Source organism: Brachyhypopomus gauderio, chromosome 15, assembly GCF_052324685.1.
Source record: "Brachyhypopomus gauderio isolate BG-103 chromosome 15, BGAUD_0.2, whole genome shotgun sequence".
Classification (NCBI taxonomy): Eukaryota; Metazoa; Chordata; class Actinopteri; order Gymnotiformes; family Hypopomidae; genus Brachyhypopomus; species Brachyhypopomus gauderio.
The window spans coordinates 21,001,264-21,025,112 of NC_135225.1; the positions used below are offsets into that span (position 1 = coordinate 21,001,264).

Sequence of the window (23,849 nt, forward strand, 5' to 3'; positions counted from 1 at the left end):
CTGCGAACTCTTAAACCATTTTTGAGTTCATTCATGGTAGAACAGGAGATCCTGGCCAGACCCCTTTATTCAAGCCCCTTTATTGTGCTGGGAAAGTCATTTACTGGGAGATGCTACTGAGAAATTTAATTGCTCCCACATCCTCCCTTGTTATCAGTTTTTTTTCTTTACAACCTTTAAGTTGGCCTTTCTTTATTGATTTATTGATCTGCTAAAGGACCAAGTTAACATTTAACATCATAGAATCCAACTTGTGACAGCTTGAAGCTTAGCAAGATCCTATGACTCATTTTGAGAATTTTCAGTGTTTATAGTGATAATTATCAGTTTTTTTGACACATTCTTTTGAAGCCTTAGGATGTAAATAAAAAAAATTCTGAGTTTTATGTAGCTACACACACAAAATAAACAAGCACTCTGAAAGTGAAAGAAACATTAATGTACGACAAAAGACCAACGTGTCACACTTTCGATCAACCAGCGCGTCATAAAACTCATCAACATACTCACACTTTTACTTCTTAAAGGACATACCACTGAGATTCTTTGCCAGGTTTTGGAATGGAAATCCATTTTCCCTGGCTGCTGTTACAAACAGCTGGGAAGTTTCAGTCCCATTCTGTCCAAGAATGTCTTGTCGTATTTATAATCCATCTGTCAAGTGAAACACAAGGTCGTACTACCATATTGTTGGGGATGTCAGTTAATAGTACATGAAGAGAGCTTAAAATGGGGAAAACTACCCTCTGTTTTAACAGCTACCACCCTTTGTTAATGAGGAGTATTTTTGGCTGCCCTCTTAAGTGATTGAAGTAATGTGTTGCCTGACTGAATTTGATAATTCATTGTGAAAGAATAAATTATTATAAATTATCCTAAAAGAATCTGGAAGCATTGGTAGATTTAAACAGAGACCACACTGCATTTAAACACACTTTATTTTTATTTTGTCTTTATTACCACTCACCAGGCACATGAGAATATCAATCAAGATTAAAGATCCAGATAAGAAAGATAAGTGTCGAAGGTCCACGAGACTTTCCTGGTTTGAGGAATTTATTAGACATAATGTGTTATGATGACTGTGTAAATAGCTAAATCAGTGACATCATTATTATGTGATAATCACATTGCCGTAATTATTCTCATTGAAGCAGAGGTCTCAGGTGTTCCTTTGGCCTTTGAAGCAGGCCTTGGCCATGAGATGAGCTAGAGAATTTATGAGTGGAGGCGACCTTTACTTTTAGGACAGTTTGATAAAAGACAGCATGGCATGATTAACTTTATTGCAGTGTAATGCAGTTTTAGTTTTAATGTAGAAATAGAGTGGTGAAATAAAAAAAAAAAAACACTGAATGTTTTTTTCCCTCAAGAGGGCACCATACTCCCAAGATTTCATTTGCTCGTTCCTACAAGGAAATTCTTACAATTCAGCATCTGAATTTAGGAGACTACCTATAATTATGTAAACCCATAGTTTATGCTTAACAGACGTAACAACAGACTGAATGCTTGGATTCGATATTTTAGTGCTCTGTCATACTTCACGATAGACGTCTGCTAAATGCCATAAATATAGACTCAACTTGCATGAAACACTGAATTCCAAAACAGCTATGGCTTGTTTTGCAGTTACTAATTGGGTTATTCATACACAGACTAAGCCTTACATTAAATTATATAGATATTCTTCAATATCGTACATCACTATTTCTCCTTGAGTTGTTGATGCAATTGGTTTAATTCAGAAAAAAACATTTGAATGCCTTTGAAAAGAGTTTATGAATTTGTCTGGCCTTAAATGTTCCTCCATCTACAAGAGATCAATTTAATCCTAGCTACAAGTCTAGCTGTGTGACTTTAATTGATCTGCTGACCTTTGACCTTTGACCTTTTTTATGTGGTGGGAAAACAAAAATTATAGCACATGCTTGGCCTATGATGATTTCATACAAGGTTGTATCACACTAACCACACTAATCTCCATGTTCACACATTCTCAACTGGCGAAACACACATTCAGTCTGCTTCTTATTCTCAGCTGTTTGGGAATGTCCCTGGAGGTCCAGGCAGCAGGTCCGTGTCTCCCATCTCCTCCCCGAGTGCCACACGCTTCTCCGGCGCTGCTTCGCCAGACGGAGTAGGAGGAGCTTGAGGCCCTGAGTAAACACACGCCATGCTGCAGAACGTCTTGCTCACAGCATGACGCTGGAAAACCTGACCCAACTCGTCCCGTATTCAGGGAAAGAGAAGCAGACAGAGGAAAAGAGAGAGAATGAGAGAGAGAAAGAGAGAGAGAGTGAATGAGGGTGTAACAGTTGCCTTACAGGCTTTTAAGTTGTCAGACAAGGCGGAGTCCCTCCCTCCGCAGCAGGGCTGTGGAGAGGACCCAAGCTCTCTCGGCCGCCACGCAGGCGTAACTGCCTGTAGTGCTGATGTCCAGGGCGCCGGGCAGGATGCTGGACCTGGCGAGAGGCGAGCGGGAGCTCCGGGCTCACCTGGTGACTCTCATGTGCTGTGTGGGTCAGTAGCTCTCCTCCACTTCCTGCTCCTCCACTTCCTGCTCCTCCACTTCCTGCTCCTCCACTTCCTGCTTCTATGCCGAGCGCTTTTTTTTTTTCTACTTTCTGTCTGGTGAAGTCGCGTGCTGCAACCCGGCTCACCTCTTTACACTCTGGAGTGTGCAAGTTCCTGTGTAGGTTGAGGCTACGTTGGTCACTGGTGGCTGGTCAAAGATCCGTGAGAGCTTTGATTGGTCATGTGCTGTTATTGTAGTTTGCTACTGGAAGGTTGTGTGTTTGTTCAGGTTGAGTACTTAGTCTGAATGAATGGGGCACATGGTGACAGATATTTTCTGTCCTTATGATAATTATGATGGTGACGTTGATCAGATAGTCAGATAGTCCATGGGCAATTTCTCTTTGACAGCTGATGACAAAACACTTTTGGTGGTCATTCTCGATAAGCGTGTCTGCTAAATGTAAATGTAAATTTAGTCTATTTTTTAGTCTATATATTTAATTCTATTTTGTCAACTCTGCTGTGAACACTGTGCTGGCTATGATGAGGTACAAATGCCTGTCTGTCCATTCAACAGAACATGTATAAAAAGGGGGCACTTGTAGCCGGCTTGTTGCCATGGCTCCGGGAAACAGAAAATAATGTGGTCGGGAGCGATGCGTAATGGAAGCGTGGCTGCTGGAGTTTGACTCTGTTCAGTTTAGCTCACTGTAATTAGATGTCCTGTGGGAAATATCAGTCGTGATACACAGAAATGTTGCTGACGTTTAAAAGCAAGAAATTCAACTTCGATCTTTATACCATCCCTGCAGAACAAAATTATGATTATCATATAGTTTAGGACTGTGTAATAAAGAGTTATACCTAGTAATTTATTCTACAGTCATGCGTTTATGATGGCAAAATCACAACATTTGGCACAAGCTATGGCTTCATGTGGGGAACAGAACTATTGAAAACTGCAGAAAGTGCTGATGCACGGAAACTCCAAGACAATGGAGACAGAGGAAGTTCTCATCTTATGTACTTAAAGGCCCACTCATAAAGTACACAAAGATCAAAGCACAAAACAAACAAACAAATTAGCATAAAGACCAATGTTTACAGTGCTGACCGTCTCATTGGAGTATTGCCTGTCTTCTCACCTACAGCACTACCATAGACTTTCATTTCTTCAGTTTTCTTGTTAATTTATTGTCTGTTTACATCCTTTAACATTTTACATATTAAATCTTATTAACACTTAAATTTTTTACTTTAACCTTTAATTAATTTAGTTACTAGTTTTATCGAGATATCTATTAAATGTGTTCTGTTTAAATAAAATGTTTTATTGTTTTTATCTTTTCAGAGTTTGATTTATCTATGTAACATCCATTTTATGTGAATCTTGCTACCGTGCTACTGTGCATGAGCAGTGCTGTGTTAATACACTTACCTTTACAGGTGCAGTTCTGTGTCACTGTGTGGTTTCTCATCCACACATGAGTGTGGCGGTTATAAGCATCCAGCATTAACGTTAAACCTGTTGTCTCTACAGATGAAAGAGACAGAGTGCAAAAAAAGACATTTACAAAATGGATCAACCAGCATCTTCTCAAGGTAAGAACCATGTACACACAGTGTGTAGCCTATATATGTATGTGTATAATCAGACATAATCAGCTTGAATTGAAACATCTGCTTTTTCATATATAATCTGGTTCTAATTCAGGAACACTTACACAGCTGTTGAAGGACCTTTGTCCAAAACGTCCTGATACTCTGGAAACTTGACTAAAGTGTGTAGAGAACAGGTAAATAGGAAAAAACCCCACCATAAGTAAAAAACACAGGACGATCAAAGTAGAACACATAAGGTGATAAAATCTAAAGAGATAAAACACAAATAAACAGATAAAGCACAAATAAACAGATGAGTTGCAAAAAAATGTAATCAAGCACTCACAGAGACTTTTGTCATTCATACCACATGCAGTACATGAGGTGGAACGAAACTGTGCGTTCAAGGTAAACAGTACACATTATAAACACTATGCATAGAACAATCCAAAGGCGATATATATGAACTAGTGGTGCGGAGGGATGATGGGCGAGTGTGAGTATCTGTGGCAGCGTCGATCACAGCAGCAGGGAAGTGAATATAAAGTGATACAGTGAATGCTATGTGTGTTCCCAGCATAGTCATAGCAATGAACCATCATTAGACAGTTGTTCTTCTGTGAAGAAGCTGTTTCTCGGTCTGGCTGTCCTGCACATCCTGCCTGAGGATGGGTGTGATTACCCTTCCTGCGGATAGTCCTGTTCTTGCACCTGGAGGTGTAGATGTCCGTGCTGGTGGGGAGGCAAAATTTAATATTACAACAGTCTCTCGCTACGAAAATGCACATTGGTGTAAGCAGGTTTTCAGACATGATCTAAAAGCTGAATTAGCAGGGGCCCGTACAGGACGATAGACGTCTCGTAGGACGGTAGACGTCTCGCAGGATGGTAGTCTCATAGTTTCCTGGCAGAACTCAAAACAGGTTGTCGTTTAGATGAATCATGCCATGACAGCCGCTGTTCATGGATTTTTTACTTGACTAAGCTTTTCTTACTTCGCCTGAAAGGCGTGTCAACTATTCAACAATAGTTGAAGCTGGTTTACCTGCACCTGTACAGAATGGCTTCCAACTATGACACGAGTGCAGCATGTATGAAAATGGCTCTACACACACCGTCAGCTTCTTCATTTCTCTATTGTTTTGTAATGGTTTTGTATTAATGACTCACCTGAGTTATTATTTCCACCTGTATCTCATGATAGCATTACCTGACTGCACCAAGCTTCAAGGTCTGTAAGGTCTCTTGTCATGTATTTTTGGACAATGGACTCACCAATTACATTAATGCTTTGCATTAGAGAGAGAAAGAGAGAGAAGAGAGAGAGAGAGAGAGAGAGAGAGAGAGAGAGAGAGAGAGAGAGAGAGAGAGAGAGAGAAGGAGGAAGATAGGTTTTAACAGTTGGTAAATTTACGTCACACTCCTGGCATGTTTAGCAATAAACTATTCAAAACATATAATTTATACAAATTAGACTTTTGTATATTTAATGAGGCATGTGCAAAGCTATGTTTTGTATTATACAGCTTGTAGGATTTTTGTCTCAGCTACATTGTCAAATCAGTGCTGGTTGTAGTGTGGATGTAGTTATATTCTCCCTCCTCTGAAATCAGGCAACCTAATGGCTGAGTAGCTTAAACTAGCAGGACCTCATATCAGCATCACCATTCTTAAAGTACACTATTTACCAAAAGTATTCACTCACCCATCCAAATGATCAGAATCAGGTGTTCCAGTCACTTCTATGACCACAGGTGTATAAAATTAAGCACCTAGGCATGCAGACTGTTTTTACAAACATTTGTGAAAGAATGGGTCGTTCTCAGGAGCTCAGTGAATTCCAGCGTGGAACTGAGATAGGATGCCACCTGTGCAACAAATCCAGTCGTGAAATTTCCTAACTCCTAAAATATTCCATAGTCAACTGTCAGCTGTATTATAAGAAAATGGAAGTGTTTGGGAATGACAGCGACTCGGCCATGAAGTGGTAGGACACGTAAACTGATGGAGCGGGGTCAGTGGATGCTGAAGTGCATAGTGTGAAGGGGTCACCAACTTTCTGCTGAGTCAATCACTACAGACATCCAAACATCATGTCAAAGTCAAAGTGAAATGTATTTATATAGCACAACACATTTACAACACATGCTGTCATAGAGCAGCTTTACAATCGTATGGGTCCAGATTCCTAATGAGCAAGCCAGGGGCGACAGTGACAAGAACAAACTCCCTATGATGGTGGGGAATAGGAAGAAACCTCGGGAGGACCAAGACTCAAAAGGGAACCCATCCTCCATTGGGCGGCCTGCTAGCAGAAGTCCGTATTTATAGTTCAAATATAGTTCTATAGTTATAGTTCCAGGCCGAGTTGTCACAGTCCCCTCAGTGCAGAGTCCCTTCATGTGGCCTTCAGATGAATTCAAGAACAGTGCGCAGAGAACTTTATGGAATGGGTTTTCATGGTCGATCCAAGCTATACATCACCAAGTGAAATGCAAAGTGTCGGATGCAGTGGTGTGAAGCCACTGGACTCTAGAGCAATGGAGGTGCGTTCTCTGGAGTGACGAATCGTGTGTATTCCATCTGGCAATCTGATGGACGCGTCTGGGTTTGGTGGTTGCCAGGAGAACAGTACTTGTCTGACTGCATTGTACCAAGTGTAAAGTTTGGTGGAGGGGGGATTATGGTGTGGGGTTGTTATTCAGGAGCTGGGCTTGACCCCTTAGTTACAGTGAAAGGAACTCTGAATGCTTCAGCAAACATTTTGGACAATTCCATGCTCCCACATTTGTAGGAACAGTTTGGAGCTGGCCCCTTCCTCTTCCAACATGACTGTGCACCAGTGGATGGCAGAGTCTGGTGTGGATGAACTTGACTGGCCTGCACAGAGTCCTGACCTCAACTCGATAGAACACCTTTGGGATGAACTACAGCAGAGACTGCCGAGCAGGGGAACACGGGTCTGCCCCTGCAGGCCTCTCTGCTATTTTGGTTGCACAGCTGTGTCCGTGGGGTGTGAGGAGGGACAAGGTTCTGGGTAAATGTGGGTCAGCTAGGCTGCTTGCTGGCTGACTTCAGCGCCGTGGTATTCATGAGCAAAGGCCCCCTGAGCTGTGAGAATGGACCGGAAATAAGCTATCTGCCATTAGCCAGGAGATAGCATATGTACTGCTGCACTGGGGGAAGGGTGTTGGAATATGACTGTATTAATATATGTAGGTCTATATTAAAGGAATTGTTCAGTGCAAATGTAGCTAATGTGTGAAAGGAAAGCCGTGCTCAGTTATTATAATTATACTGGTAACATTTCAGTAGCAGGGAATGATATTGGGCAATCAAACCACGCTAACATGACTGGCATTTAATAGAAGGATACTGCTGACAGTATTTATGTATGGCAAGACACTATGCTGTGTCTTGCCATACATTACTGCCCCAAATGTCAACAGAGCGGAAAATGAGGCTTCACATCTGTGTGTTCCAGGTACGGAAGCATGTAAATGACTTGTATGAGGATTTGCGAGATGGACATAACTTGATCTCATTACTGGAGGTTCTGTCTGGTGACACGCTGGTAAGTAGAATCACCTTTGCCACTTTATATGTCTGTATTTTCCATGTCTTAAGCAGAGGTGGGTACTTTCTGAACCTGGAATGTCCACCTCTGGTCTTAAGTGCCTTCAAATGTGCTGCACATGGAGGGATATAATGTTTCATTCATGCACTTGTATAAAACGGCACTGCTGGTAACCCCACAATGCTTTAGGGGATGGTGAGTAGCATCTGTAGTTGTAGCAGCGCAAACCTGAGTCTCACTAAAACGAAAGTCCCTGCACACAACCTCCTGAACTCGGACATGAGATTGACTCCTGACCGTTTGTTCCTAATAGCTGTGGTGCATCTAACAAAGCATCGAAAGTGTTGAAATTCGTTCACACGCTGCACAGTACATAACACTGTAACCTAAGATTTGGTGATCAGGGAATGTATAGTTTCGTGTTTCAACTATAGTTTGTCTTGTGCTGCGTTTGGACAGATTCTCTCTCTCTTTCTCTCGAACAAAAGTTCCATTCTGACGATAGGGTTTGCTTCAGCTTTGCTGGAAGCAAAAGTCCTTTCTTTTTTGAAATGGCACTTTGTGTGTTCATAAGGCAATTACACTGTTTGGCATCGGCCTGTGAGGCTTAGATGCATCGACTGTGTAATGTCTGCCATTAAGTGCTGGGGAACACTCTCTTCTTATTCCAAACAGTCTTAGTGTTATTTTCTGTATAAAATCTGATATTTTTTGTATCAAGCAAGCCATTAAATGCTTAGTTTGCTTTTAAAAGTGGTGTGATTTACCTATAAAAGAAATAGGTACAGGAATTTCCCAATAACTGTTATTACAGATATCTGACATTTTTAATCCGTTAGCTCACACTAAGCCTATTCCATTTTAAAGAGCAGAAAGGCAGAAACCCCATCGGAGAGCTCTTCAGAATTGATTTTCTTTTGTTTACTCCATGTTTTCTCTTTCCTATCTTCCCTGCTCTCTCCCTCCCTTTCTCTCTCTCTCTCTCTCTCTCTCTCTCTCTCTCTCTCTCGATTTCTCTTTTCATCTTTCCTCATTTGTCTACCTGTCTCTGCACTCCCTCCTTGTGTGTGTGTGTGTGTGTGTGTGTGTGTCTCTCTCTCTCTCTCGCTCCCGCTTGCGTTCCCGCGGGCAAGCCGAGGGAGCGCGAATTTCTGAAGACGTTACGGTTGGTGAGTGCGGCCGGAGCATGCACGGTTGAGCGGCATGGACGTGTGCGAGATGATGATGATGATGATGATGATGAGGATAAGGGGGTAGGTGTGGTCACCTGCACTCCCCCACCTCAGTAACAGCACTAATTGTTAGAGTGTGCGGTGACCTTTAATCAGTGTGCCAAACCTAGAAAGTTCGGTTTCTTGGCGGTAGACGACAGACATATCGCCAAAGCCAAAGACTTTTCCTTCAGAGAGAAATACCATGTGCTGTGTCGTTCCAATAGAGCCTGTGCTATTGGCAGGGTTGCCATGGAGTGCTTTAGAATGCGAGCTTGGCCTCTCTGTGTTCCTGACACACACACACAAAACGCAGTGTGAACTACTGACCTGGCTGTAATTCCCAGCGCTTCATTCATATGGGTGGCATGACTTGAGAAACCTTTCCTCTGAAATTTTGAGTACAACATAAGCTGTCCTAATGGTTCTACTTCAGTCATCCATACTGCACACTGGAATGAAGTCATAGCCATAGTTCTAGCCCACGTGGTTTGTTGCAACAAACACAGACATGCTGCAACGGCTGGATGTGAATCCGTCTCCATCCGTCTCCATCCTTCTCCATCCGTCTCCATCCTTCTCCATCCATCATCTGCTCAGGTGCATTGCAGCCTAGAGTATGTCCTCCATGTCCAAATATGTTTTGAGAGTTTTGAGAAGGTCCAGGATGAAGGTATATCCTGCAAGTAGAGGTTTCTCTTCATCTTCTCACTGTATTCTCATGCATTTCTCATGCATCGTTGGCCATCTGATTGCTTGACCGCCTCGTGCTGTGCAGACCTGGTGCTCTATCGTAGGCCTGATCCAGGTACCTGCCTGTCTGCTCCCACAAGCCCTCATACAGCTTTGCTTTTGAGCACATCACTCAGGTTCAAGCTCACAGGTTCACAGGTTCTCAGGTTCTCTAGCTAGTGTCCCTTAAGCACCTCCAGAAGTGTCACGCTGTGTATGAGCAAGTCTCTTCTCTGAAGAGGAATGAAGTCCACTGCTGTTTTGTGTTATAAACATGTAATATGTTATTGTTTGTGGATCTGCTCAGCAATCATGATGGACTTGATTTATTATGTTCTCCTGATTTCCCCCTGTCCTCTCCACCCTACACACACACACACACACACACACACACACACACACACACACACACACACACACACACACACACACACAATTATTACCAGCCCTCCCTTCCAGTCCATTGATTTCCCTGAGCACTGATTTGTAACTTTGGCCCTGAGGGCTCACTGTGTTTCTGTCCCCTGCAGCAGCTATAAACAGACGACAGGTGCAGCTGCGGAGGCTGTGGTGAGTGTGTGATGCTGTGAGCGTGTCTGAGAGAGATGTAAACTCATGTCGTCCCCCCCCCCGCAGCCTCGGGAGAAAGGCCGCATGCGATTCCACCGGCTTCAGAACGTACAGATTGCACTGGACTACTTAAAGAGGCGGCAGGTGAGACCAGGCACTGCGGTGATGGGGGGGGGGGGGGGGGGGGGGGGGGGCACTGAGCTGTGTCTCCCATCCTTCCACAGAGCCTTTAAAATAGGACAGAGACACATGCAGATGTAACATATCAGTTTAATTAGTAATTGTGTCACCAGTGTAGAAGCCCATTTCCCCTCACGATGGTGGCAGGTGGTTAATCACTGTAGCCTGGGGCCAATGAAAAATTGGATTCACTGAGACACGACATGAGCGATAAGGATCTTAATAATACAAAGGGGGCCAAATTTTACATGCCCTCAAATTTGCAGGCAGTAATGTCTTCCTAGTTATTAGCCATCAGTGTATTGTTTTACTTTTCACTCATTCTTATTAATAATGAATAGTGTATTTTTTTTACGATGTCAAAGCCCGAAAAAGCAGTGAACTGCTGTAATGCGAGATGATGACACTGATAAATACTACATCTATAAACACTCAAACTGAATTTCTGAGAAATGTATTTAATTCCAATGAAGAACTCAGTCAAGTCAGAAACAGTCAAGATTTCATAAATTGGATTTGTTTGCAAATGTAAAGTTTTTAAAGAAGAGTAGACATATAGTAGATAGTAGATATTTGTTACATGGCATATCTATTTGAAATTAATTGTTTTTAGTTGAGCTAAGATTATGGTGTGTTAGTCATCAACAAAGAAAACGTTTAATGGATTACCTTCCAGTCAAAGGATCTATTGTTCTGAATCAATGTTCTAGTCACTAGAATCTATTGTATAATTTCTTTTGTCTTCTGGTGCCCTCTACTGGCCGTTAACCGACAGTAGCAAACGATGCTTGCTGGAAATTAGTCGTCTAGTGTTTAACAAATCACAAAGTTACTAATTGGAATATTACCTTTTAAGTTTTACATGAGTATTAACTGTAATCAAACTAAATCCTGAAATATTAGACAGATGCCATCATGTTAATTCTTCATTTGGACATATGATCAGTTGTAAAACTGACACAGGTGTAAAAACTATTATTTATTCAAGCTCATATTCTCTGTCACTAACAGGTAGTGATTATTACCAATCACAGATTATCGTAGCTAATAATGTATCCTGATGGTTTTGTTCCTTGCTCCTATGTTTTATTTTGCAATGTAGATTACATACACGGATTACTAATATTCATTAGCCATATACATCCATTAAAGGCAGGATTATTTATAGTTTTCTATGTGTTGGATGTATTGTTTTTTTCCTAATGAAGATTTTTATTTAAACAAACATACACTGAATGCCGATTCAAATCAGTGTCATTTTCACGCAATCTGAAATCAATAATTATTTTCAGGTCTTGGTGGGTATAATTGCCTACAATTAATATTTATATATGGGTAATTCACAAATGTATCCTGCTTATTATAATTGAAATCTGCTTTTTTAAACTTCAGATAAATGATCTGTCTCAACATGCTAATGTACTTACACATTTTTAATAATGTCCACTGCGTCCATGCCTGTGTTTGATGGATGCCAAGTTGGTTAAACTGCGTTCAGGTTAAACTGCGTTCATGACCAATTATTGTTCCACCAGGTGAAATTGGTGAACATCAGAAATGATGACATCACAGATGGGAACCCAAAACTAACGTTGGGATTAATATGGACCATAATTCTGCACTTTCAGGTCAGTCACCATTTTTTATATTTATCTGCTGGATTAAGCAACAGTTTTTACAGAGTGTTCAACGTTTTTGATCATTTCTTTAAAACTTGAGATTCTTTTACTATTTCATGATAAAGTGGTGCAAAAGGTGATATTTTTTGGCTTTGAAGTACTAGCTGGCTGGCTGTTTAAGAGAAAAATTGAACGCATACTTAACCTGCTGAGCATAACAATAGCTCATCACATTACACATTCATTTTTGTTGTAGACTTTGTATTTCATTTTCAGACCTGCCAAACCTATCATTTGAACAGTACGTTGACATGATTTTATGGTTTGTTTTTGTCATTTGGCAAAGGATGTTGCCCAACTACTACGTGTAAACTTCGTGTAACGCGTGTACTATGTGTTACGCTGTCCTGATAATGCAGTTCACATTCTGACCACAAGAGGTCACCCCTACCGTAGCTCACATGACGCCAACAACCCGGGTTAGCGGCACTGCCACATAAACGTGTCATCATCCTGCTTGTTGCGCCGTGTAAACATCACGACCGCTGCTTTGTTCTGTTGACCCAGACGGTGCTCTAGTATGTGCAACCGTTTCATGCATTTTGCCAATGCGGCTGTACCGTTGTTGTGCTATGGTGATTACCTGCTGAACACATAGCGGACTGAGTAAAAATGAGCAGGTTTAATGTACTGTATATATATATATATATATATTTTTTTTACGTGTTTGCCTGCAGGAACATTCCATGTCATGAATTTCTGTGGTGTGCCAACATGTATGTTGTGGGATCTGATTGCATATTTCTTGGCAATGCTGCGTGATTGATATATTCAGTTCATGCTATGCTTAACAGATACTTGGAAAAAGGTTGATGTTTTTTTCTTCCATGTAGATTGTATTTCTCGGTTATGAATGCTTTTTATGTGTTTAAAGTATTCTGTGAATATCTGTTCTCTGGCTGCCTGTGTCAAGCCATCTGCATGTTTTTGAAGTATCTGAAGACGTGAAGATGTCGATCACTTGAGAGAGTCGTTATACCAGGTCCTTTTCCAGCCTGATGCACGGTGGATGCGGACGGCTGGACGGGTGTAGCAGCACAGATTGTCCCTCTGTTTTGTTGCTGGAGAGGATGTGTGTTGTGTCAGTGCAGTGAGGAGCTGGTGACTGGTGGCTGGATGGGGTCCCTGCCACAGGGTCCGTATTGTGTGACTGCAGCTGCAGACTGACCATGTGATCACGGCCCCGTACTCTCAAAGGGGCTCAGAGTCTGTCCTGTTTCAGGGGAGGTGGGGAAGTGTGATTTCAGTGCGGGGATCTGTTTTGCTGCTGATCTGCGGGACACGTCCTGCTATTGATAAGATGTTTGGGGCAGAAATGTCTCTATAGCACTCTCTCTCTCTCTCTCTCTCTCTCTTTCTCTGTGTTTCTCTCCCCCTCTGCTCTCTCGAAGATGATGCTGTGTTATTAATATCCTATGCGCGGGTGACTGTGCAGGACGAGTGTATGCGTTCACTCTCTGCATCCTAACTGAAGGTGAAGACATGCGCTGGTAGATTGGCAGACACCAGGCTGTCTGTCATCTCCTTCGCTTCTCCTTTCCCCAGACTACACGGAGGACCTAGACTTCCTGCTGGTCCACAGCTGATCCTTTCGCCATTCAGAGTCTTTCAAGGCAGGTCTCAAGATGTGAAAAAAAAACCCCTACAACCCCACTAATATGTGGGTGTGGCATATAAAGGCGTTTTATAATTTGGGAACTCATAAAGCATGTTGACAGGTAGCGTGGGGTAATGTGTGCTCGCACCTGCCCCTGTCACTCTCACGCGAGCCGTTGGGCATGAGACGCTAGTGGCTGTGGGCCTGTTGCCTCTTGACTCCGCAGATGTTGAGCTGCCCCATGCAGATGTTTGCACGGCTGAATCCAGCCTTGGTTTGGCTTGTTTTTGAACTACATCTTCTGTGTCTCCTCTGTTGTCTTTGTTTTGGGTTAGTGATATCTAATGATTACACTTCACAGTCTAGGTACTTTGATTTCAAGCCAAGTCAGTAATCTCAGAGTCTTAAGAGCTGTTGGGGTAGGGGGGCACAGTTTGAGTGTGTGCACATCTGTCACTGGTCTTTTTGGATTATTCCCTTTCCCGGTGTCCCATCATGCGTGACACAGTCTATGGAGGGTGGGTTCCCTTTTGAGTCTTGGTCCTCCTGAGGTTTCTTCCTAATCCCCACCATCATAGGGAGTTTTTCCTCGCCACTGTCACCTTTGGCTTGCTCATTAGGGATCTGGACCCATATGATTGTAAAGCTGCTTTGTGACAACATGTGTTGTAAAAAGCGCTATATAAATAACTTTGACTTTGACTTTATGTCAATATCTATGCCAGTATTTTCCACTCTAGACCACAAATTCTTTTGAAGAGATTGTCACTGGAGATTTATTGATCACCTAACTCTAAGATCGCTTGTGCATGGGTGGTTGAGTGATGTTATGCTTTTGTTATGCTTGATTAAAGGGTTTAGGAAAGGTATATGAATTTCATGTTCCCTCAGGCAACAGTATTACTATAGACTGTTGTAAAACTATAAAACAGCATCTTCTGCTCCGTTAATTTAATAATGATATGAAAAAGTCAGAAAATGGCAGTTTATTTAGTTAGGGCTCCTTAAAAATCCTTAATTTCATTCTTTGCTCTTGATGTAAAATTTTTACATAATTTTATGTTATTGCCATACTGTTGCAAAGCTAAATAATTTCTACAAGATAGCTTTACTTTTTCTGCTTAGCCTCCAGGTTTCCTGGCCTACATATATCAGATTATTTGCAGTTCCAGACCTGTGCCTAAACCACTCTGTTTAGAACTGGATTAAAATGACCAAAAATGGAAAATTAAAAGTTCCACGTCAGTGATCTTTCTTGTTATTTAATCATTAATTTTCATACTGCCGGAGCCCCTGCGGGACTGTGGAGCACTGAAGTACATAAAGCTACTGACTGACTTTAGTGCAAAGTCAGTCCTAAAGAAACGTCACTGACCAGTGTTAAAGCCATGTGACCAGTGTTAAAGCCACATGACACTTATTTTTAGTTTTGTTGTGTCACTGGATTATTTTCACTATTTAAAAAACTAGTCTCCTAGTGACCTTTAGTGCAGTACCAGTTTTGCCTTAATGAGTACATTTTAAAAGATTAATCTTACTATACAAATAACAGACCAAGCATCAGGCATTCTATTTGTTGATTTTAATTTGATTTTTAGTTTGTATAAATGAATACATACATGGAATAGCATGTAGCCTACAAAGCACTGAATCTGAACCATTTTTGAGTCTTTGCTCTAGATTAAAAACACATTGAGAGTGCGTTGTCATGTGGGGACACCTAACCAATGGTGTATTTGTCAAGCCAGCTGTGCTTTTCTGTTATATTTAAAGCCCGCGTGACAGACCCATGTACCTCCGCGGACGGTACGTGCTATCCGATCGGCTCATCTTGCTGACCAGCCCTTCTGGAGGCGGGATACTGCGATCAGGAGCTGTTAGGAGTGTGAAGAGCTTCTCTTGCCTTACTCCCACCCACCCTCACCCCTCACCCTCCTGGCCCTCCGCAGACCTGTGACCACTGCAGCTGAGGGAATCTGCACGGCAGGCGGGTCAGAGGGAGGGAGCAGAGCTGACCGGGACGGCCTTCCAGCAGAGTGCGCTGGCACCCGGCGACCTGACCCGCTCTCCCGGGCCACGTTGCCTTTATGGTGTTTGTTTTGGATTAGCAGGGCAAAGGGAGCTGTTTCAAAGGTCAAAAGGGACTCCAGCGTGTCTGCGACGAGCCGAAAGAGACCGAGTGCGGAGGGGGAACGTGAGCTCTGGAACGTGTGATCGGAGCATACCAGACGTGGACCGAGCGGTTTCACCCAGAGGACAGCTCAGATGCCCAGTTGGTTTTAGCAGTAAACTGCAAGTCACAAGTCAAGTAACAACCAAACGGCATGGCTGCTTTTTACCAGGAAAATGGAAGTCTTGAGCTTGGTGGGTTTTCAACAGTAGTTGTCGGTCTCTGTGGAGTTTACGAGGATTAGCATGTGTGAGTGAGAAAAATGGGGAACTCGTGCGGATGTGTGAGGGGCAATAAGGAAGAGTGCTATGTTGATCCCACAAAAGCTCCACTCAGCCCCGCATCCAAAGAGCTACGGGGTCGCCGTTACTTCCAGAGGAGGAAGAAGAGGAAGTCTGGGGAATTTAATTCCAACGACTCTGTGTGCAACACCAGAGTACAAGAGAGTCAGACTGAGGTAGATCAGGACGTCACCGGCCAGAGTCCCCAGCGTCACCCAGACACTCCGTATCCAGAGCACGCCCAAGCTTCAAGACCCAGAGAAGGTAGCGTCAGCCATGGGGTTTTTATCGGACTGGTTCCTGTGCTTAGAACCAGCAGGACATCGGATGCGCCATGGTTGAACAGAAGCTGGCCAGCCATAGAGCAAAACCTCCACGGAGTGGCGAAGGGTTCGAAACGTGGGTCTGCAAAAGAGGGTGTGCTAGAGAAGAAGCATCTTCAGAAGCAGCTACGCAGAGCAGTGACGTTTGGTGCGGTGGAGCACACACTGCGGACCTTCGGGAGATGTGACTCCCATGGGCACTGTACAGATAACCAGCTGGAGAATGCCAAGGGGCTCTCCAGGATTATATGTGATGGCCATGTGCACAGGACGAGGAGGAGGGCCAGTTCATACTCTGGAGGATCAATTTCCCAGGATTCACTGGCCAATGTCCAAAAAAAGTCCCCTCAACAACATGAGGTAAATCAAGCGTTGAGAACGTCCACGTTAAGCTTCTTTGCAGTATGGTGTTGAGACAGCAACGGGAAATGTTTTGACAAGAGAAGCGTTATTAAAATATATAAGTAGTTAAAAAACATGTCAGGTGACATGATTTCAGCTGCTTGCAATGGTCTTTATTAACTTGGTTTTGCAGTGCTTGATCCTGAGCTATTCTGGTCTGTTTGGATCTTCAGTGTTCTGTCCTCCCTTTCCAGATGTCTAAACACCATGAATGTCCCCTTTCTGACAAGCTGTGATTATGCTGCTTAGGGCTTGTATATATGCACATGGAGATGACCTAAATGTCAGTATGTGTAGTAATCACACATTGTCTGAAACTGTTCATTACCACTAAACCTCTAATGTCAGTGTGTGATAGGTTGTGTGGTGGATTCCTCCCGTCCTGCAGAGCCCGATAGAGGGGTGGGGTTGGTCAGTCGTGCTTAGTCATGTGAGAAAAGAACCGTGCAGATCTAAATCAATCACTTGTGACGCTAGTCTCTGTTAGTTAACAAAGATCTTCATTCAGGCATGGAACTGGTGAATTTAAGATAAAGTATACTTTAAACATTGTAATCTATTCCTAAAATAAGTTCTACCCAGTGTACAGTCATATTTTAGTAAAGTATCCACATTTCTAATCTGTTTCTATAATGCTGTCTGTTAAAATTTGAATAGTCTGTTACGTTGTGCCAAAAGTAAACAACAACAAAAAAAAGATTACAAACATTAATTTTCCTGTTTAAGGGTGTTTATACTCTAAATGTTCTACTCAGACTCTTGGGACTTTTGGTTTGTGGTGTGTGAACATAAACAGTGGGGGGAAGATCCCTCATCAAAAGAGTGACTCTAAGTCTATGGGAGAGTCCAGCGGTTCAGGTCACAATCACAGCAATACTGCTGTTCTCAACTGTGCTGCTGTGTTGAATAAATACATTTTTTATAACCCTGTGTTTATAAGCTTGGCAACAGCTAAAAAAATAATTTGAAGCTCTCATGAATTAGGACACCTTGCAATTCTTCATTTTGATAACAAAAATGGTGGACGTCATATATTAGCTAACTTGGGACTTTCTGTTTACTTTCAATGGGCCTTATTGATGTGGAGGAGTGTAGTTTTGTTTATTTGTTTTTATTTGTATGGAGGTTTGGAGGCTAAACGTCAGCAATAACATGCATTTGAGGCATTCCCTTTAAGTGAAGTCAGGTTTATTGTGTAAAAGTGGAAATGCTTGCAGGTGTAAGATTAAATTGATGTTGTTATGAGACTAAACATAAACATGCTTATGAGACGCACACACATTGGAGATTTGGGGGGGGGGGGATGAAGTCCAGCAGCTGGAAGGAAGCTGGTGGTCAGTAGACTGGTGAGGCAGACCAGTGAGATGAGGTGGGAGGCGTGGCTAAGGGAAGTGAGCAGGAGGCGTGGCTAAGGGAAGTAAGCAGGAGGCGTGGCTAAGGGAAGTAAGCAGGAGGCGTGGCTAAGGGAAGTGAGTGGGAGGTGTGGCTAAGGGAAGTGAGTGGGAGGTGTGGCTAAGGGAAGTGAGAGGGAGGCGTGGCTAAGGGAAGTGATGACGGGGCAGGCAGAGCTATTGGCCAATGGGACGGTGAGGCACAGCACTGGAACAAAGTGACAGGCATGGATAAGGGAATACCGTGAACCGATGACATTTGTATTTCACGTTATGTACAACATGTGTATTCAACATTAAAAATATATTTTCAGTTCACATTTGCTGTGTACATGGTGAAATGAGCTTGTTGTTGTTTTGACTTGGGGTCATATTTCAGTATGTGCAGCATGTCAACATTTTGTCTGCTCCTACTGTCCTGAAACAGAATATTTTTAATTGCTCCTACTAAGACATTTGAGTATCATTTTGAAGGATATTTGGCCTTTCATGTTCTGACACGTCCTCTTCACACTTTTGAGACATACAAAAAGACAATTCTTTGGGTTTTATCATGCTAATGATTTGGGGTTTTAACAGGCATTCATAATGCTTTTGTGTTGGAAGTTGTCGGTTTCATATTCAATCAATCAATCAATCAAATTTTATTTATATAGCGCTTTTTACAACAGTTGTTGTCACAAAGCAGCTTTACAAGTGCCGAGTCCTAGCCCCCAGTGAGCAAGCCAAGGGCAACAGTGGCAAGGAAAAACTCCCTAGTTTTTTGCATGAGGAAGAAACCTTGAGAGGAACCAAGACTCAGGGGGGGAGCCCATCCTCCTCTGGCCGACACCGGTCACCATGACAACAACAACAATATAGACAGAATGTAGACAGAATGTAAAAGATGCAATAATGTCCATTTAGACCGAAAAAGATGTAATAATGTCCATCATGGTGTAGGCATCCGGTTAGGCAGGAGGTGGCCGGCCAGGATGGATCGCTTGTCTCTCCTCATCTCATTATTCCTCAAGCAGGTGGGCAGCCATGTGGAGAAATGAAACAGGGAAAATTAGCTCTGTATGAGGACATATACAGGACAGGTAAAATTATAAACATTTCTGGAGTGTGGCAGCAACTCCGGCACTAAGTTAAATTATTACAGCCTAGCTAAAAAAAGGCAGAACCAGAAGGTAACATAGGCTTGGGGGCATTCTGAGACAATGGCATCCGTCCACTGCACTGTCAACAAACTTGAGTGACCACGAGCAGTGACAGGATGACAGCACCAGCACCCCAGTCTACCATAAAACCCATCGTCTATGAACCCCTGGATCTGTACCTTTATCTAAGGGGGATATTAATTATCAAACGCTAGACTAAATAAGTGGGTTTTCAACCTAGATTTAAAGATTGTGACTGTGTCAGAGTTCCGGACACATTTAGGAAGATTATTCCAAAGCTGGGGGGCCTTATAAGAAAAGGCTCTTCCCCCTGCTGTTACCTTATTAATTTGTGGAACTAATAACAGACCAGCACCCTGTGATCTTAGTTGACGTGGGGGTTCATAGTAGGAAATAAGTTCCTGGAGGTATTCAGGAGCAAGCCCGTGTAGTGCTTTATATGCTAATAATAGAATTTTAAAATCAATACGAAATTTAACTGGGAGCCAATGCAGGGCTGATAGGACTGGTCTAATATGCTGAAATTTTCTAGTTCTGGTCATAACTCTAGCTGCGGCATTTTGAACTACTTGAAGTTTATTTAGATTCCTATTTGAACATCCTGACAGTAGTGAATTGCAGTAGTCTAGTCTAGAGCTAACAAAGGCATGCACCAATTTTTCTGCATCATCCTGTGATAATGCAGCATGGTGGCTTGGTGGTTAGCACGTTTGCCTCTCAGCACTGGGGTCTTGGGTTCAAGTCCCTATCTGAGTGGAGTTTCCATGTTCTCCCCGTGTCTGCGTGGGTTTCCTCCGGGATCTCCGGTTTCCTCCCACAGTCCAAAAACATGGAGGTTAGGTAAATTGGCCCTCCCTGACAAATTCTCCCTGAGTCTGTGTCTCTCCCCGAGTGTGTGTGTCTGTGTCTCTTTCTGTTCAATAAAAACAAGTTGTTGTCTGAGTGTGTGTGCATGAATGTGTGTGTGCTTGTGTGCCCAGTGGTGGATGGTGCTCTGCCACTAGGGTCTGTCCTCTCTCTCCCCTTCCTGCCCCCCTTTCAGTCCCCCAGGGGGCTGTGGCTTCCGGTAGAGAGTACGATGTGCGCAATTGGCTGCCGCTTCTCGCCGGTGTGTGATTGGTTGTCTGTGACGTAGCTGTGTTTACAATTGTAAAGCGCCTTGGGTATCTAGATAAGGCGCTATATAAATTGAAACATTCATTCATTCATTCAATGCATTTCTTAATTTGGCAATGTTGCGGAGATGTAGAAAAGCTATCCTAGTAGTATTATCTATATATTTATCAAATGATAGGTCGGAGTCGAGTATGACGCCTAGGTTTTTGGCTACTGTGCCAGGTGTAATGGGATAGTCTGCAAGATTAAGCATTAAATTTGGAATTTTCTGTCTTGCGGCCTTAGGGCCCACAAGGAGAACTTCTGTTTTGTCCTCATTTAATTGTAGGAAGTTTAGAGACATCCAGCATTTAATATCTCTTACACAGGCCTCAATTTTTCCTAAACTGAGTTTGTCATCGGGTTTGGCTGATATGTAAAGTTGAGTGTCATCCGCATAGCAGTGAAAATTGACACCATGTTTGTTTATAACTGTGCCCAATGGTAGCATATATAATGTAAATAATAGTGGTCCTAAGATGAAGCCTTGCGGGACCCCATATTTAACCATTGTACGTTTGGATGAAATATTATTGAGCTCTACAAACTGATAGCGATTTGTTAAGTAAGACTGAAACCATGAAAGGGCTGTGCCTGAGACTCCAACCCAGCGTTCTAACCTTTCTAGCAAGATCCTATGATCAATTGTGTCGAAAGCTGCATTAAGATCAAGAAGCACTAACAGTGATACATAGCCTTGATCTGATGCAAGGAGGAGATCATTTGTTACTTTAACTAATGCTGTTTCAGTACTGTGATGGGGCCTAAAACCAGATTGGAACTTTTCAAATGTGTTATTCCTATACAGATATAGGCATAATTGCTGGGCAACAGCTTTTTCTATGATCTTAGATATAAATGATGTGTTTGAAATGGGTCTATAATTAGATAGCACAGTCGGATCAAGATTTGGTTTCTTGATCAGAGGTTTGATAATTGCTAATTTACATGATTTGGGCATGTGACCTATTGTAATGGATGAGTTAACTATAGTTAGAAGAGGTTCAGTTACAGCTGGTAATACCTCTATTCAGTTGGTTTCCAAATGTCATTAAGGCTGTGGAGGCCTTTTGATTTCTCTGTATAGATCTCGGACATCCATATTCCTGGGGAGTCTGAAGACATGACGGCCAAGGAGAGACTTCTGCTGTGGTCCCAGCAGATGACTGAGGGCTATGTTGGTGTCCGCTGTGATAACTTCACTACCTCCTGGAGGGATGGACGGCTGTTCAATGCCATTATTCACAAATACAGGTAATAATCACTGATACTGTTTCAGTGTTTTTGTTATTAGCGATTGTTGCTAATGCTTCAAGCGAAGCTTATTCTGAAGCTACTTGGCAACCCTCAGTGGTGTTACCTTTCCTTAAATATAGAAATGATCTCCCTGACTTGAGCAATAAGGTCTTATGTCTTAGGCAAATAAATGCTAGGACAACCTTAGCCTTCAGCACACCTAATCAAGCATTACCCAATCTAATTAGAACTTTCTCCCCATTCCACTTCTCATACTGGCATCAAAGAGAATTTAGTGTACTCTCAGACATTAAGCTCTGCAGAATTTTCTAGACTAACGTCTAAGGTTCTCAGATAGTAGAAAGTCATAATCTACTTCTTGTTTACTTCATCTCAAGGGCAAATTTGAGGCATTTTATCAAGAATCATTATAGCATAGTTTCAGAATTCAACCAACTAATCACACTTTCCCTAGTCTTCTATCATGTCTTACTTTCTCTTCCTGTAGAGTCATGGTACGCACAGTCCTTGTTGTTTGAATATCTTGTGTAAATCATTAAGGTCTGTGGAATTTTCTTTCTGACCTCTTATGGGTCAGTCCATGGAGGACTTCCTGCCTCTTAAATAAACACATGTTGATAGCAGTGGAAACCTTGGACACTTATAGCATTCCATTACTTTAACCAAGTGATGTATGTTGCCTTTTCTCACTTTTAATACATCAACAAATTAATGACCTGTTAAAAGTTTGGAAATTTGGAAATATCCCTGTCAATATGAATATATAAATAATTTTTATCGATGATTACCTCCTAAATCAAACCTTGTACATTTTATTTTTTCACTTGTCTGTCCTGTTGTAGGCCTGACCTGGTGGATATGAGCAAAGTATCAACCCAGAGTAGCAGATCAAACCTGGAGCATGCGTTCAGTGTAGCGGAACAGCTGGGAGTAGCTCGGCTGCTGGACCCAGAGGGTGAGGCCATCGCCCACGCGTGTTCATCACTGTCCTTTTATGGTGTATGGATTCTGTGGGCCCAAAATCTGCTATGTTGAGAAGGTTGAGTGTTGCCTAGAAGCTCATACAAAAAAACATTTAGAAAGTATGTGTAATATCAGTTTTATCACTGAGAGGAAATTATGAATATAGTCATCCTCTTAGACAGAGGTCCTTCAACAGCTGTCAGAAAAAGTGTTTTTTTACTTGAAGGCAAGTCTAAATAAAGAAACACCTAGTAAACATTTGGGAGAGTCAGGAGTTTGGAAGGCTGTTAAGTTGATACTTGATGCCATTTTAATTACAGTTCTTTATGGGTTCGCATTCATATCATCTTTCTGAACAGATGTGGACGTAACATCTCCGGACGAGAAGTCAGTCATTACATACGTGTCAACATTATATGATGTCTTCCCTAAAGTACCAGAGGGTGTTGAGGGCGTAAATGCAAATGTAAGTTGACACTGACAGAATTTACCGTACTTACCATTTGGAAATTCTCTCATCGGCACGTTTATTTCTATTATGTGCTAGCCTGTAACTAAGGAGATATGATTTGAGGCAATGCTGTCTGTTTTTGTGGTATCAGGTTAGCGCTGTTGGCACCATGACTACCCTCAAAAAATCAAACATTCGCCTAGACATTCTCTGTGCTCCTTAGCTAAAACATGTTAGCGTTAGCTAAAAAAATATTATTCTTTCATAAACTTAGGTTAGACAGTACCCCTAAAGTTTGAGGTTGGTTTTAGTTATGACATTACTTACAAGTTATTTTAACTGCTCAACAAACCTAGTTACTTTGCAGCTTGGACAATGTCTTTTTTATATATATCCCTCTTAAAGTACTGTCTAAGGGATAGAGAATTTGATTAGGTAGTTATTAGACGCCAGCTTTCAGTGTAGAAGTTCTTGCTGCTAGTCTGATAGCAGCATTGTATCTGTCACACACCTGACCACTCAGTATTGTTCAGCATATAGTTACAAAACATGTCCTTGAATGGCCATTGTGTTATGTGAACTACCAGGTGGGTCATTCAAGCAGTCAATGTCACTGGAATTTTCG

The 23,849-nt window shown here is 42.3% G+C and overlaps 1 protein-coding gene across 18 annotated transcripts in view; it reads left to right on the forward strand.

The window, feature by feature from the left end:
• The window catches only part of dst (dystonin), a 115,172-nt gene that overhangs the window by 20,050 nt on the left and 71,273 nt on the right, over positions 1-23,849 (forward strand). For 13 of the 18 annotated variants that reach the window (XM_076974214.1, XM_076974206.1, XM_076974207.1 and 10 more), the window contains 8 exons: positions 4,061-4,122; positions 7,607-7,696; positions 8,833-8,868; positions 10,279-10,356; positions 11,928-12,020; positions 21,641-21,807; positions 22,653-22,765; positions 23,133-23,239. In XM_076974214.1, coding sequence (XP_076830329.1) covers positions 4,061-4,122; positions 7,607-7,696; positions 8,833-8,868; positions 10,279-10,356; positions 11,928-12,020; positions 21,641-21,807; positions 22,653-22,765; positions 23,133-23,239 — 746 coding nt within the window. Of the gene's footprint in view, positions 1-4,060; positions 4,123-7,606; positions 7,697-8,832; positions 8,869-10,278; positions 10,357-11,927; positions 12,021-15,591; positions 16,803-21,640; positions 21,808-22,652; positions 22,766-23,132; positions 23,240-23,849 lie in introns of those variants that run through there. The other 5 variants (XM_076974219.1, XM_076974217.1, XM_076974203.1 and 2 more) reach the window with 2 other exon arrangements.